Below are 15,762 nucleotides of genomic sequence, written 5' to 3' on the forward strand. Positions count from 1 at the left end.
CACTGTCCAAAAGGCAGCCTGAAGGAGGAAAAAAGGAAAACAATGCAGAATAATAAAAAACCCTAGTGGGAGGCCAGTACAGCTTTACTGCCAGAGTACAAGCAGCCATTAAAGTTGCCATGTAGGTGTTACAGTACAAGTGTAAAGATTTAGATTTCAGATGAAAGACAAGCTGGAACATCACTGCAGCATAAAACAATCTTGAAGGTTGTGGTGTGTGCAGCAGCAGTCCTGGCACTGAGACAGTTCACAGAAAAAAAGGCAAGGGATAGAAGCAACTTTAAAAATGGTATTTCACACTCAACAGACATTAATTCACAATCAGTTAAATACAAAGCTCTACTTGTGTATTCAACAAAAATACTTCAAAGTTGACATTTCATATAACTGGCATTAATACAGACATCTACAAGCTGGGGAAAGGTCCAGGTAAGCAGCAGAAACGATGGGTTTGTACTTCAAGGGACAGTATTTCAGTTTGCAGGGTGGCTGATGATACATACATTGATGAATATCCATTATTAAAAGTCAAATTCTCCAAGTTCAGGATCTTTCCTTCCCCATACAAGCCTTTGTGATGCTCAGTGTCTCCTCCCTTGCCCATCCCAGCTGACAGTAACAAAAGTTGGATGGAATCTCTCTCTGGATGCACCAGCATTCACCTTGGACACATACACCCAGCTGCAGAGCGTTCCCTGGATGGCAGAGCTGGGCTGAACTCCAGAACCAGCACTTCCACCTTTCAGGGATATTCAGATGCTGCAGTTCCTTGGTCAGAACAAGTCCTGAGCCAGCCAGGGACCACTGACAGGTAAATGGGCCAAGCTCAGATTTACTTGCAACCACAGACTAAGGCTTTGCTCCATCCTTTTGCAGAGTTCAGAGGATTATTTGTATTCAGTTTTTAGCAGTGTAGGTATCCTCCTTTAGTCTGGTGTCCAGAATGCTGCATTCAGAGGTGTTTCCATAACTCACAGGGATATCTTGATGGCCACCCATCAGCTTTAAAATCAGTGGGATATTGTAAAGACCCATAAAGAGGTCTATTCAACTTCCCTTTTTCCCCTCTAATCAGCAGTGGAATTTGAGAAAGTGTTGCTGACTTTGGCTGCAACATCTAAATAATGTCATCCCTAGTTATACCAGAGCAAAGAAAGGCAAGGTGATTAGGACATTCAAAACCAGCTTTTTATCCTAATCAATATGGTAATGCCAAAAAAGCTGAACAGCTGAGTGGAGACAGACAAACAGCATAAGGAAAAGTAACATCCCCTCCCTTAACACATGATCTAACATCTTGAGGTGACAGAAAAGAGGAATGGATGCTACACCTGCATTCAGGCTGTTTGAAATAATTGACACTATTCTGGGAGCTGGGTCCTTAGTTAGCATAGCAGAGTATTCAGGCACTAGTTAGATATGCAAGAAGTTTATCAAACCATAAAGTATCATATTAAATATCCACGCAAATATATGAAGGATTTGACTGGGTTCAACTTCTCTCCCTTTTTCAGGTCAAAAGGTGAATGCAGGTGTGTCATAAGCCAATGTCCTGCAGCTTATTACACACCAAATCAAAAATATAGAAAATAAATGATAATCCTATCTACTTACATAAAAAGGTAATTTTTTTGAGTAAGTTTCCAGACTTGCACAAAATATGCAGAAAACTGCATACAATCAGTTTCCATAAGAACAGCAGTTTCAGGTAAAAGGTGGGTCAGCCTACTAGCTAGACCTATTTTATACAAAGCTCTCGAAAATTGACACTTCAGCACTGAGGGCCTGTCCTGCTGTCACTGAGATGGCAAAATGCCCACTCCCACCAGGACAAAGCCCTGGAGAAGGCCTCTCTATCCCACACCCACCTTTGCAAACCACTCTGTGACAAGATACAGAGAAGAATAGCTCTATTAGGGAGTAACAGTGATTGAAAGGATTGTAGCGTGCATTCCAAACTTAGGCAAGGCTGTTAAATCATAGTTCAGTGTTCTCATCTGCAGGTGTCCTCCTCCTGACCTGACCACAGGGACTCGTGGCCACCCACCTGATCCGCATCCTTCGCTCCCTCACTTCAAAGCACTTGCAGTACCTCAAGCTGCTTCCCAGCCCACCTCGTCCTTCTCCCAGTCTTCTGTCACCCTGCCCACTCCAGAGGACTCTGAAATGCAGATGAGAGGAACTACAATAGCACAGCAGTGTAAGCAGTTAGTAGACCTGCCACATCTTTATTGCTGCAGGTTTGGCAAAGGGGCACTCTCCATCCTCGGAGGGAGCTTGAGGCAAAAGGAAAAGAATGGTTAAAGATAAGAAATGATGAACAGCAAACTTAGGAAAAGCAGTCAACCTATATATCAGGGCTCTTGGAAAAACCTGTAGCTGGAAGTTACTGCAAAAAATCTTGCACTTGCATGGCGGGCTTGTCCCTGCCCCTGAAGTAGTGCTGTGCAGTGGGTGATGGTCTCTGTGACCTACTGGCATGAATAGAGTCGTCTTCCTACCCCCTCAGAGCCTAAGGCTACTACACAGCTACCAGGACTTGTGGTTCAGTTCACAGAGGTCTCACAACTGGGGTCATTCCTTGTGCAATGTTTGATGGAGGTGAAGGTAAAGTGGTTTCTTGGTCAACAGTTGCAATTTCTTCCTTTTAAAGTCAGTGGGTTTTTTGTACCTGTAACCACAAGAAAGTGCATTAATCCAAGTGCTAATGGCTGTGCAGGAAGATGAAAGTAAACTAGAAAGCTCATCCCATACAGATCTTATTACCCTCATCTTTTAGATACATCTGACAAGGCTTGCTGGAAGCAACAGTAATGAGTAGGTTTATAGGAAGAAATAGTATTTTCTCTGGCTGATTATTCTTACAGAAGAAAAATTTCAATATGTAAATGAATGTAATATTTTTGTAAGGAGATTCCCAACATAACACTGTGTATTGTAGGAAAGACCCAGTTATCAGTTACTCAGTACTTCAGAAGTACTCCAGCTAGCACAGACTAAACACTCTTCCAAGAACTGCAGGATTCACCCTTTTCTTGAATGAAAAAGCAACCCCCAGTCCTGAAATCCCTCCCTCAGACCTTCAGCCACTCAGCAAGGAGAGGATGCACATCACAACCACTCAATACTGCTTTGAAATGGTCACAAAGTTAACTGCAAATTGGTTATCTCATGCCTCAAATCAGATTTCCTTTATAGAAGTTCTGTACCAAAAGAATGAGTTGATTATTTTTTTAAATACAGCTGTTCTGACACTCAGGCTAAGCTCCAAATTAAAATCACCCCTACAGACTTCATTAAATGAATACAAAATTAAATTACAAACACCAGCATTTTATTTGGAAACTGGTCTAGTTTCTGGGAAGAGTCTCTAATCATCTTAACTTGCCTAAATGCATTTTATCTTCCCCTCCTTTTTGAAAAATAAAATATTCCTTATGGAAGTCAATCTAATGAGTCCAAGAAACCTTCCTTTATACAACAAGCCACACACTGTAACTGAAGGCTGGTTCATTTCCTCTGTCATTGTCATCCATAACTGTGAGTCACTTACAGTTCTATAACAATTGCCCCAGGTTTAATTTCATCCATCTCCATGAAAGCAAAGCACTTGGTGCTAGTAAACCTCTTCTTAGGCTTGTAGTGTTTGAATTCAAAGAAAATAGCTGCACCTAGAAGTAAAAGCAGTTGCATAGAAAAGTTAGCAATTACAGCTAAGAGTTATCTGAAAACTTATCTGCCATTAAGTTGCTCTACTTAAATTGAAGAGAATTATCTCCCAAACTTCTGTTATTTACTCAAAACCTACACCGTGTTCTTAAAATGCTCATCACTCTCTCAGCAGTTTAAACTCTTCACTCCATTGCTCACACCCAGGTACCAATGACTAAGCAGGTGAAAAAGCAGCTCAATACCTGTGTAGAAAAAAACCCATACTGCTCTGTTTTTATCTCTTTTCATTTCTCCCTTGCCTTTGAGCCATTTCAATGACCAATTTGAAAGGGACAGGATGCAAAGGTCTATTTTTATCCTTGTCTGGATCTTGAGCCCTGCAGCAGCAGCTCAGGAGCAGCCCAGTGTCTGTGCTCCCAAAGCTTCTGGGCCCTGTTTTGGGTCTCAGGTACCACATACCTTTTGTTAGTTTTTCAATGTGTTTCTGAATCTCGATGTCCACATTAAAATGGACATATGTGTCCTCCTTCCTCAAAGCCACAGGAGTGTCTTGCACAGGAGTCAGATCTATCCCATTCAAATCTGAGGAAAGAAACAGCATGAGACTGGCAGAAGCTTCTCAGACTTTAAGGTTCAGCTTTAAGAGACTTTTAAGTCTCTCCTAATCCTGCCACAAAAAGTTAGTCCACACCTGGATGTTTCCACAAAACCTAAAAAATATCATACCCCTACACAATCAGTTAATTTTCTTTTTTGAGTACAACATGAAAACAGCTAAAGTTCTAGCAATATTTCAGATAAAAAAATGGAATTATCCCTCTTGTTATTTGTAAGAGTGCATTTCTTTCTGCTGTCAGCAAAAGATTCTATTCCCTGTGCACACAGGACTCCAGCAGAGTTCCAACCCAAGTGGGATACACACCAAAGACTGCCCTCCACACAGGGTCTGCAGGGCTCAGCTGGCACAGCTCACACATCCTGTGTATGCCCTGCTTTGTCTCTAGACACAACAAGCATTATTCCTCTTGGGTTTTCCACAAAGGCATTGTAGGGCCATGGGTTGCGCTCCAGCTGTCAGCACCAGCCCCTGGTTTTGCTGCTCTGGCACAGCCAATATTGTTTCCCACTAAGCCTCCACTGTTTCCAGGGGCCTTTCCTCTCATTCTCGATCCCTTTTTCCTCTGGCAGAGGAAGTTGCTAATGATGTGGCCAAGATTACAGGTATGGAGTGCACATACTGTGCTTGGAGCACAGGCTTAGGCCCTGGAGCACCACTGATTCCCTTCATCCAGGAGGGAATGAGCTGAGATGGGCTGAGTCTGCCAACGCTGCATCCACAATAAACCTCACTCCGGACCTACAGAAGAGCAACTTGGTTTAAAAACCAAGGAAATCAGCTAAGTATCTTCAGCCCCCTAACAGTGACAAAATGAGTCCTCAGAGTTACTTTTCCTGACCAAAAATCTTGGGAGACAAAAATATTAAGATACCATTAGCAGACTCAGCCATACCTCGCCCACACACTCACTTTTTTGATCCTATTTTCTACCTCATTACTTGGCAGCCACCATTTATAGGTAAATGAGTTTGGAAACAGGGAGCATCATGTTAACAGAGAAAGGAAAGCAAGCCCAGCAATACAGTGTCTCCCTTAGCTCAGAAGGGAAATGAGAGTTACAGCAGCAGTTTTAGCAATGTACAATGAGACAAACACTCCAGTGGCAAGGAACAAGGGATGTTTACCAAACCCTGCTAAGTATTCAAGGGATATTTGATGCTGTGAACCCTCCTTCTGTCTGGTGAAAGAAGCACTGATCACACATCTAACAAGTGTTTCATCCCTACATTTAGTATCCAATAGCACATCTCCAGAGGACACATACAAGGTCATTATCACAACTGAAAATAACAAAAGGATATTGGCTCAGTTACAGATTTTTACAAAAAAAAAATCATCTGCCTACAAAAATTATAAAGAGAAGCTGAAGTAAAGCAGAACAAGGCAAGGGTAAGCACCTTTGACTACAGGGCCTTCCTGCTAAGAAATACAAAATGGGGGACAGAGATACTCCCACTAGAAAGAGTGTGAATACCAAAAATCTCAGCCTCAAAAGACACCAACTATGTTACCATCTGAAACAGAGAAATCCTAACGTTGCTTGTCCTGGACTGACAGAGAAAGAGGTTCTTCTAGATTTATGGAGGCTCTCAGTCCACCAGGCTTTGGCCAAAGCATTTTGATAGCCAGGCTAACACATTTTTTATTTTATTTCACTTGCAAGCTTTGCTTCCCAGCTTCATACCCATCCCTCTACACCTCAAGCCCTGGTAAGATTATATTTGTATTACTACAAAATCAGTTTGAAGAGAGGGCAAGAAAGGAATCAGTGGGCCATGGTTCCCCAACTTCAGAAGTCCAGAGCCCAGCATGTGTGGGAGGTACACACAGTCTAATCAGACCTGTACTTAGCAGTCAGCTGGACAAGCCGTGATGGAGAAGTAGGGCAAAGTCACTCAGTTATCAGCATGGACAAACCACCCGAGTGCAGAGAGAGAAGTGTATCCTGCAGAGATTCACCTCCCAGTAGCTGTCATATACAGAATTTTTCCACCCTTGATTAAAGCAGAAGCCGTAAATTCACAATAGAAGTGCCAACAAATGTTTTTCCCAGCAGGCTGAAAAATCAATAGAGCTTTCAGAAAATGCACTCTCTCCAAAGCAGCACTGAGGAGGCAGAACAGAAATAATTACCCTTTACACTGACTGTGATATAAGGATCAATGCACTGCCCAGCATCTTTCAGACCAATTTTCTCTATGTTGATGGTGAGTAACGTCATCCCGGGTTCAGATGGCAATCTGGGCAATAAAGTACCTGGAAAGAGTAAAGCATATTATTAACCCTTGCTGTCATCTCACAGCAGAGGCTTCGTTTGTCCCATCTTTCTTCATGGAAGATGCTGTTCTTAGGGGGTTCAAACTCCAAAGATTCCTATCCCAGTAGTACATACCACTATGGGAATGTCTGTGCAAAAACAAACAACATCCTTTGACAGATTTCAAAGCCCCCCAGAAAAAAAAACAGGACTGCCCCAAGTCAAACCAACTGATAAAAAACTAATGCCATAAAAATAGAGGGGAACACTATTTAAAGTGTCACTTATTGCTGTCACTCAGAATAACCCATTCATGGCACTCACTTGATATCATTTTTGAGGATTAAATTTGGGAGGCTGGATTCAATCTGCAGTTGCAGGAGGTTTAGACACTTGATCAGGAGTCCCACCCCACTGAACATGACTTGGCTTCATGCTGAACATTTAGACTGGGAGATTAAGGAGGAAAATGGCATTGTTGCAAACCACACAGATCATAAGGGAACCAGAAAACTGATTCTTAAGTGTTCTTCTGGCTTCTGCTTAAAGGGGCGGAAAAAGGTTTTCGCATTTCCCCAAGTTCCCTTTTGCCTAAAGGAAGGAGTTGCCAGCCCTGCATTAAGAATATTTAGCATCAAATCTTGGTGGTCAGTATAAATGAATCCTCGCAGTGCTGAGGAAGACAGTGCAGCTGGCAAGAAATGTTCAAACTCACTAAAAGTCATGATATTCTGTCATCAAACATAAACATGCTGAATTTAGGAAAAACTGGCACACTTCAAGCGCCTCTCCCCTACTGGATGAACAAGCAGCAGCATAGAAAATAGGCTCATGAGCAAGTTTCAGTTACATGTTTTGGTTTTATAAAGAGAAAAAGAAGCTATCATAAGGCTTGAGATCTAAACAATGTAATAATTTCTTTTGACAAGTCCAATACAAGTTGTTTCTTGACAGAATTTTTTCCTCTGGTCCACCTGAGGAGCTGTGGAACCACAAAGATTTTGTCTTATGAGAGATTGGCTTTGCAAGAGGGACCTTGCATTCTGCTCTGAAAACTACATGCACAGCTTCAGCAAGATTTCATGAACGTTCCTGCATCCAATCCCCCTCTCAGGATCACATGAAAGACTTGAATTCCCATCTGATGCTGTATGTTTCTGTATTTCCTGTCCTGAGGAGACTCGGGGCCTCCAAAGCACTGTGTCTGCAGACACCTCCCAGCACAGCACAGCAGAGCTCAACTCAGTGTTCTGAGCAATGGCACAGGCTTCTGTCTGCAGTGGGAGAAATGTTAGAGAGCAAACTTAGTAGGAGAGCCCTCATTTCTGCCAAGCAGCTCATGCTCTAGTTAATCTTCCTGTTTCTTCCCTGAAGAGATGTTCAAATATAGAGTTCTTATTTCAATCTAAGTGAAGGCAGAAGCAAGCCTGTCTTCTCTTTGGCACAAACCTTTGCTCCACCGTATCTTATTTGTCTCCTAAAAGCAGCATGTCCCCCAAGAGCCAGGAACAACTGCAGCCTTCAGCTTTCCTGTCCATTACTCCATGGGACTAAGTGATGTGGTACTTGATAGAAAAATCACATCAAAGATGCCTCAGCCTGGTGTTTATTATAAAAATAGTGGCTTAAGAGAAGTTATTCTGTTCTCGAAGAATGCTTTCCAGAATGTGTGAAATTGCAGAGTTGCAATGGACAGAGGGATCAAACTCACTTCCAGGAGACAAGAGAACAGTAGGACAGAAAGTATCCAAGGAACACTGTTTCCTTCCTGCCCTAGCAGGAGGAACAGCCAAGCCAGCAGAAGACTAGAGCAGCAGACTGTAACCTGACATGAGCCACAGCCCCAGGCAGACCTGTGCTGGAGCCTCACAGCTACTTCACCCAGCAGCCACGGTAGGTGACAGTGCTCTCTCCGTGGTACAGCTTCCCTTGCTGGGCACCACGCCCTGTCTGCCACCACGCCCTGGGCCCCTGAGCAGCCTCACACTGCGGCCTTTCAGGACAAAGCTGCAGCCAAAACACACACAGCCACAGGGCATCTCTCCCAGAGGGGGATAGGAGCATCTGTAAATGAAGGAAGTGTCCTCCAAGTGGGTTTCAGGGACAGACAGTGACCAAGCCCAGCAGCCCACTGCTACCAAGACACAGGCATTCCAGCTCTCCCCTCCCAAATCCCAGTTCAGATAAAGGGGGAAAAAGTGCTAAGTCTCCTGCTGGGCTCACAAAGTGAAATGGCTCACAGAAGAGCACAGCACTGGAATAAAGTCATATATAACCTGGAGAAAGGCAGGAAACTTTTGCTCTTAGAAGCAGCAAACCACTGGTCAGTTCAGCTCCACACAGCACAGAAGTCTAGCTACACAAATACTCTTTGTGTAAGATTTCCCATAAAATGTGTATTCCAGTAAATAAAATCCAGCTACAGCTACCCTTGGCTGCACCACAAGCCAGAACCTCTTCATTAGTACAGCAGGACCACTAGAGAGCTGTTTGAATCAACAAACATGACCTTCCCTTTCCTCCATACTGAAGGCAAATGACGACCAACACATAGGTGCCAAGTACTGTGATTGTTACCAAAAATTGTGTTGTGATGATTGACATTAAGAGCTGTATGAAGAAGACCATAGCTACATAAACATGAGCACAGAAATTACTGTACATACTAAAAGATTCTCATACCTTTGTTGGCTCCTGGGTTAGATGAATGGGGCAATGTGATAACGATGAAGCCATGCATGGAGAAGACAAGACCATGGTCAGTTAGACAGTACAGTCACACACTATGGATTAAAGGCACAGCAAAGCAAGGAGTACAACACAACTCTGCCAGTTTAATAGAGGAAGTTCACTTTACTCATAAGGCTCACCCCAGGGCTGCAAACTGCTTTTGTTTGAGACTTCATGCGGTATTTGGGACAGACAGAAGTCATCTCCATAAATGGATTTTTCATGGTGAAAAACAAGGATTGAGACAGCAAACATCAGCAATCAATATCACAATATATTACAGCCTTTTTGGGAGCTTGGCATGAACAGGTAAGCTGTGCATGTCCGCATCAGGTCACTCTACAGGGGCTGTATTTAGCACTGTGCTTGCAATCACATCTGAGTATCATCTGTTTTCTCCAGGCGTAAGTAATGCAACACCCCAGCTCTTTTGACCATTATTCCAGTACTGATTTCCTTATTTATTATCTCATTCCTGAAATACAAAGTTTGCCAGCCAGCTCTGAAACTAGAAAATTGTTTCTTCTGCAAAGAAATTATACCAGCAACCTAAAGAACTTCTGTTGCAACATTTAAATTGTCAAAACCTGAAGCTACAGAAGACCGTCTCTAGAATCTGTTGGTGTATCCAGTTCTACAAGTGCTTTCACATGGACAAGGACCTAAGCTAGGAAAGTAAAAACCCCCTCTTTCCCCTCTCACAGCCTGACTTCACTCTAAGCCACTGTCTCACCAAACAGTGCAACATAAAAATAAGCAGCAACAACTTCTCACATCTCTAGGAGGATGTGCTGCTTCTTGCAGGAGGAACATTGCCACAATTTGCATTTGAACACATTTGAAAAGCTTCATATAAAGTGCACGGGATGAACATACTCAGTCTGAGTCAGGATTAAAGACTAATTATTTGAGGTAGATAGTACCACCTTCAGATTCTCCATACAACTGTTTCACAGTAAGATATTGTTTGCTGAAAAAAACTTCACTGGCCACCCTTCTGCTCCTCTGGTACAGCATTAGGGTTTGTTTACATGAGCCTGTAGCTTCCCACTCAAACTTTTCAAATCACAGGTGGAAAAAGAAGCTTTTTAGAGCCAAAACTCAGCTACAGAGGCTGGCATGGCAAGGCCAGTGCCCCTACCTGGAACTCTAGCAGGAAAAGAGTCTGGAGACCCTGCTCCAGCTCCTCCTTCCTCATCATCCTCCTCAAACTCCAAGTGTTCCTCTTCTCCAGGTGCTAAAATCTTCCTGTAAAACATAAGAGAGAAGAAATGAGACCAACACTCAATTCATCACCTGGCTGTCAATTCACAAGCCAGCACCTGAGCATGGATAACACCTTTTAATGTCATTTCACACTTCTTAACTTCTACCTCTACCTACAGACTTTGACAGAGATTTCAGGAGCTCAGAACAATAGAAATCACAGAGCCTAAAGCCAGGAGATGACAGTGGAAATATCAAAGAGATGTAGGGATATACCAAGTACTGATTTTACCAAAAATATGGTCTTGATTTTTAGCGGTACCTAGACAAACAGTCCAAAAGTTTTTATTTACCGGTTTACACAAAGCATTCTGGCAAGCAGATGGCTCTAGAAATGTGTTGCAGGTGTACACCATGTCCAGGCCATACACCCTTTCAGGTACATATCTGTACATGAAGTGATGTAAAAGGAGTTCTCTCTTACCTGAGTGGGACAGGCTGGACATCAAAGGGGAACTCCTTATTGTAAGTGAGGATATTCTTTAATACTGCAGAGAAAGGAAAAAATAAAAATCCATACTCATAAACCAGCATTAATTCTACTACTTTGCACAGCTGACAGCATCCTCACACCCAAATAATAATAATAAATTGTTTTAAATAATCAGATCATAAAAACCCACACCTCTTCTCTCATATTTTAAACACTAGCGCAGCTACAATCAAAGCTGTATCACTATTATGTTCAGGCAGGTGAACTGCAACTGCAGTACAAGATCACTACTACCACACAGACAGAGAAGATAAATGTGGCAATAACCAAAATCTTCATGAGAAAAAGCTACAGCCCCCGGGGTGAGGGTAGCAATCTTTGGTGGCTACTGAGAGCAGGGTGGTGGTGTTACTGGCATCAGCTCTAAACAGCTCCTTCTTACTGGCATCAGCTCCAAACAGACTGAAATCTCTAGAGCTGACACACTTCAGCACATGTGCATGCACATTCAGGCAGCCACCACAGGAGACCAAGCGTGCTGCTAACACAAAGCTTTGGTGAGATTTTCTGCTTCTTCAGTCATGTCTTCTGGTGGTTTTTTTTTTTTTTTGGTTTTTTTTTTTTTGGTTTTTTTTTGTTGTTGTTGTTTTTTATTTGTTTTTGTGGTGGTGGCTTTGTTTGTGTTTTCTTTTTATCTGCCCTCATATGTCTGGGCAGATTGGTGAAATTCAGGAGAGATAAAGTACAATATCTGGGCACCAAGCCCCCAAGATCCTGCCTGTACTTTCATTCCATGGAGAATGGCTTTGCCATTTATAATGGAAATTGACTTACATTTCCAAACACAACTACCAGTGAAAGAGAAAATTCCAAAAACATGTGGAAGAAATAAGCATTTCACGATGGCTAAAGGGCCTAAAAATTTACAAGAGGACACCTGGAGGGAGAGGCACTCTCCTACCAGACAATGAATATCCTGGACTGGTAGGGGAAGCAGAGAGAAAAGAAACCCCTGACTACCCTCACAGAGCTTCACTTTGCAATAAGTACTCTCAGAGCAAAGGAATTCTCCCCTTAGGACTACTGAATGCAAACAAAACTCTTTTCAAACAACGTTCATATTACACAAATACCAAGAGGTACTTAAATACCAGTTATGCTTAAGGAGCCATTGCCAGGCCCCTCTGCCTGAGCACACTACAACTCATCCAGTGCAGGAGAGCTTCCCCGTCTGCTTTCACATTCCTGTCACCCAGCCTGGGCTCCTGCATTAGCTTACCAGACACCATCTGAATGCTCTAAGAAAAATTATCCCTCTGGGAAACTATAAAGAAACCAAAAAGTCTTTCTAGTCTTTATTCATACTGATTTTTTTCTGATTTCTGCATTACAGCATGAGAGGTTAATCAGTACCTGACCCAGCCAGACACAATACATAAATACAGAGAAAAGTTTAAAGTGCCTTCAATCAGAGCTGTGGTGAGAGACAAAACTGATGCCATGTCTCTCTCTCCAAAGATTCTGCTCTGCAGGACCAACCAGTAATGCAGATCTCAACATGAATCTGAAGAATCACAGCTACTTCCCACCAGAAAAGCAGATGACCAACAACAGTTGCCTTCCAGCACTGCTGAGGTTCAGGAAAAGAAGGGGATTTTTATTACTCTCAGAATTCCCCAGCTCTTAGAGATACACCACCTCAGAAACAGAAAGTGAAACTACCCCAGGACGAAAACTTCAGTGAAGGGAGATCTCTTACAGATCATAGGCACATCAGACAGAAGAGACATCCGTCACAGTAGCTCACCTCCCACTTTCCAAAGGTTGGTAAGTCGTCTCTTCGAGTAACCAGGTCCTCTTACGTGCAGCCCCTGAAAAAACCCTCCTCGTAATTCACGTTAGACACCACTAGAGGGCCCAAGGAGCTCCACTGACACGAGCCCAGGCAAGAGGCAAACAGTTCTAAAATCCTGCTGCTGCTGCCCAACGCTGAGCACCCCCATCCTGCCGGGAACAAATGTGGTGCCGAATGTTCAGCTCAGAAGCAGAACCTCTTGCCTTCTGCTGCACAAAGCTATGGTTCAGGTTTTTTAAAAGCTTTCAATTCTTGTCTCACCACCAATGACACATAATTTTGAAAAACTGTAACACAGCAACTTAAGTGCCCCTTTAAAGACCAACAGGATAAGCAGCAGGTCCACCACTCAGCCTGGTGCAATACTTATTCAAAGCCACTAAGAAAAAGCTAAGCAATAAAACTAAGGAAAAGGAAAATCCTCTTTGTATCTATCACAAGTGTGAGCTTCAGTTGGTTCAAATAAAAATACCAGATCATAATAAAAACTAGGTTAATATGAACAGGAATCTCCCTCGTAACTCTGTGTAAGACACCCAAGCTTTAAAAGGTTGGTTTGGGCTTTTTTGGTTCTCCGTTTTGTTTTCAAAAACACAACTGACCTCTGGGAGAAAGAGCCCTTCCCCTCTCTAATGCCGCTGCTTGAGAACACAATTCCGAGAAAACTTTCCATTACTGCAACTAATAGGTAGATCCCAGCATTGTGGCCTCCATTTATGCTGCATTTCCAACAGACATCTTTTAAAAATACTGTTCTGCAGGCTCTTGTGCAGAAGTTGCCTTTCTTTTTGTGATGTTGGGACAGTGTCCCTTTGATTTGCATAGAATCACAGAACCTCCTGAGTTGGAAAGGGGCCTCAAGGATCATCACAGTCCAATTCCTGGCCCTGCACAGGACACCCCATAGATCACACCATGTGCCTGAGAGCATTGTCCCAACACTTCTTGAACTCTGTCACGTGGGTGCTGTGATCACTTCCCTGGGGATTGTGTTGCAGTGCCCAACCACCCTCTGGATGAAGCATCTTTTCCTGATATCCAACCTGAATCTCCCCTGACAACTTCAGGCCATTCCCTCAGGCCATGTCACCGTAGCCACAGAGCAGAGATCAGTGCCTGCCCCTCAGGAGGAAGTTGTAACTGCAGTGAGGTCTCGCCTCAGTCTCCTCCAGCCTGAACAGATAAAGTGACCTCAGCCACTCAGGCCCTTCGCCATCTTCACAGTCTAATTTTATCAGCAGTTGGCCGTTTCTTGAAAGATTTCAAAAGAAATTATCAACATAAGCCAAAAGACCACGACACATTTACCTGGTGAAGACCACTGTCCCTTTAGATTTTCTGTGATGATGATTTTTTGTGATACCTGTACTGAGTTTTTTTTAATAGACAACATAAAATAATTCAGACACCACGCTCCTCAGTACAACCCAGTATCCACTTATCTTATAATTATCACCCAGGCACAAGGGATGCCCCAGCCCATCCATTTGTACTGTGCATTCTAACACTGGTAATAAGCTTCCACAAAGAGATGTATTTGGGAGATTCAGTGTGTTAACAATGACTTCACACAGCACAGCCTCAAAAGAAGTATTTGTATATATGGAACCTCCTGTAGCATTATTCCAGCACAAACTATTCAGTGACAAATCCTGTAAACAAACAGAAGTAGCCAACTGCTTCACTTTCCAAGCTGCATGAAATGCAAGCTCAAGTAGGAAAAGTTAGAACTCGATAACACAAGATCAAGGGGAAGAAAAAAAAGTAAATCTAAGGGCCCTGGTTGTTATAACAACACCAAAACCATTCTGACAGCTTCAGGCACAAAAGTAATTAAAACAAGCCAAATTGTGTGAATAGCTGTTTTGTATGAATAGCTGTTTTTGTTCCACCCTAATGGAATGGCTTGACCTAACAAAGGAATCACTTATTTGCATTGCCAGCCCAATTTTTTTTTTTTTTGCTTTTTCTGGTGGGATGCAAAAGAAAATTGACAACATGCAAATTAAAACACTTCACGGTGAGTTTTATGAAATGGCTGGTATTGGCATGATTCAGGTTTACTCTATTCAAGATACACTTAAAAACCACAAAACAAAGGCACAATTCAGAGAGAAAGAGGCCAGAACTATCCAAGAAAGACAGCAGCATTAGGAACATCAATGTACAATTGTTGTTGCAGAAGCACCCGTTCTCCTCCAAGGAAAAGAACTCAGTGTATTTGAAAACTGATGGCCACACACTCTTCCTCAGTTTTAATATAGTTGCTTGTTGTATGTGGTGTGGGCTGAATGCACTTCACACCAGCAGGTTTTTTTGACAGCTAGAAATCAATTCTCTGATGGAAGGCAAGATAAGCAACAGGACTCTTGCACCATTATTGAAATTTTGGACAGGATTCCCGTTTCTCTTCCATCATTCAGTCACTCACAGGGCATTTGCACAATGGAGTATAAAATCCACAGTCGTTCAGTGATTATGACATTTTAAATACTTTGTAAACAGAGAGCAGCAGTATCTATACAGAAAAATCCCAAGTCAGAGGATTCAGAGGCCACACGTGCAACACTCTAGAGTGAGGAAGACCAAATATTCCAATACATATTTAAACCCTTTCCTGAATTATGGTCTTCACCCATAAGACTCAGCAGTTTTGTAACACACCTTCACTTTGCACTTCCAGGGAACAGTTTAAAAGCATTTGGACTCTATGTTTTGGTAGAGATAACAGGAAGCTTAGCTCAAAGCTGCACTTCTTAACAAGCTCCCCTGTAGGATCCTGTGTGAAGAAGCTCAGCCTGCTCACAAAGGGGAAACACTTACCTGCCTATCATATTTATCCCCAACACGCCACTTAATGTTACAATTGTGTCATAAGCAAAATAAAACCAACTTCAGTCAGACTGAAAGAAGCTCTTCCACATTTCCTG

At 42.7% G+C, this 15,762-nt stretch overlaps 1 protein-coding gene across 2 annotated transcripts in view; it reads right to left on the reverse strand.

Annotated features, from left to right (window-relative positions):
* Positions 1–325: 325 nt before the first annotated feature.
* The window catches only part of AIDA (axin interactor, dorsalization associated), a 28,703-nt gene continuing 13,266 nt past the window's right edge, over positions 326–15,762 (reverse strand). Inside the window, exons 5-11 of one of the 2 annotated variants that reach the window (XM_062490448.1) lie at positions 10,969–11,032; positions 10,420–10,526; positions 9,231–9,242; positions 6,425–6,547; positions 4,132–4,254; positions 3,554–3,671; positions 326–2,671 (exon numbers count right to left, since the gene is read on the reverse strand). In XM_062490448.1, the coding sequence (XP_062346432.1) occupies positions 2,575–2,671; positions 3,554–3,671; positions 4,132–4,254; positions 6,425–6,547; positions 9,231–9,242; positions 10,420–10,526; positions 10,969–11,032 (644 nt within the window). In that variant the 3' untranslated portion in view covers positions 326–2,574. The remainder of the gene's footprint in view (positions 2,672–3,553; positions 3,672–4,131; positions 4,255–6,424; positions 6,548–9,230; positions 9,243–10,419; positions 10,527–10,968; positions 11,033–15,762) is intronic. The other variant, XM_062490449.1, reaches the window with a different exon arrangement.

The sequence above is a fragment of the Cinclus cinclus genome, chromosome 3 (genome assembly GCF_963662255.1).
Source record: "Cinclus cinclus chromosome 3, bCinCin1.1, whole genome shotgun sequence".
Taxonomy (NCBI): domain Eukaryota; kingdom Metazoa; phylum Chordata; class Aves; order Passeriformes; family Cinclidae; genus Cinclus; species Cinclus cinclus.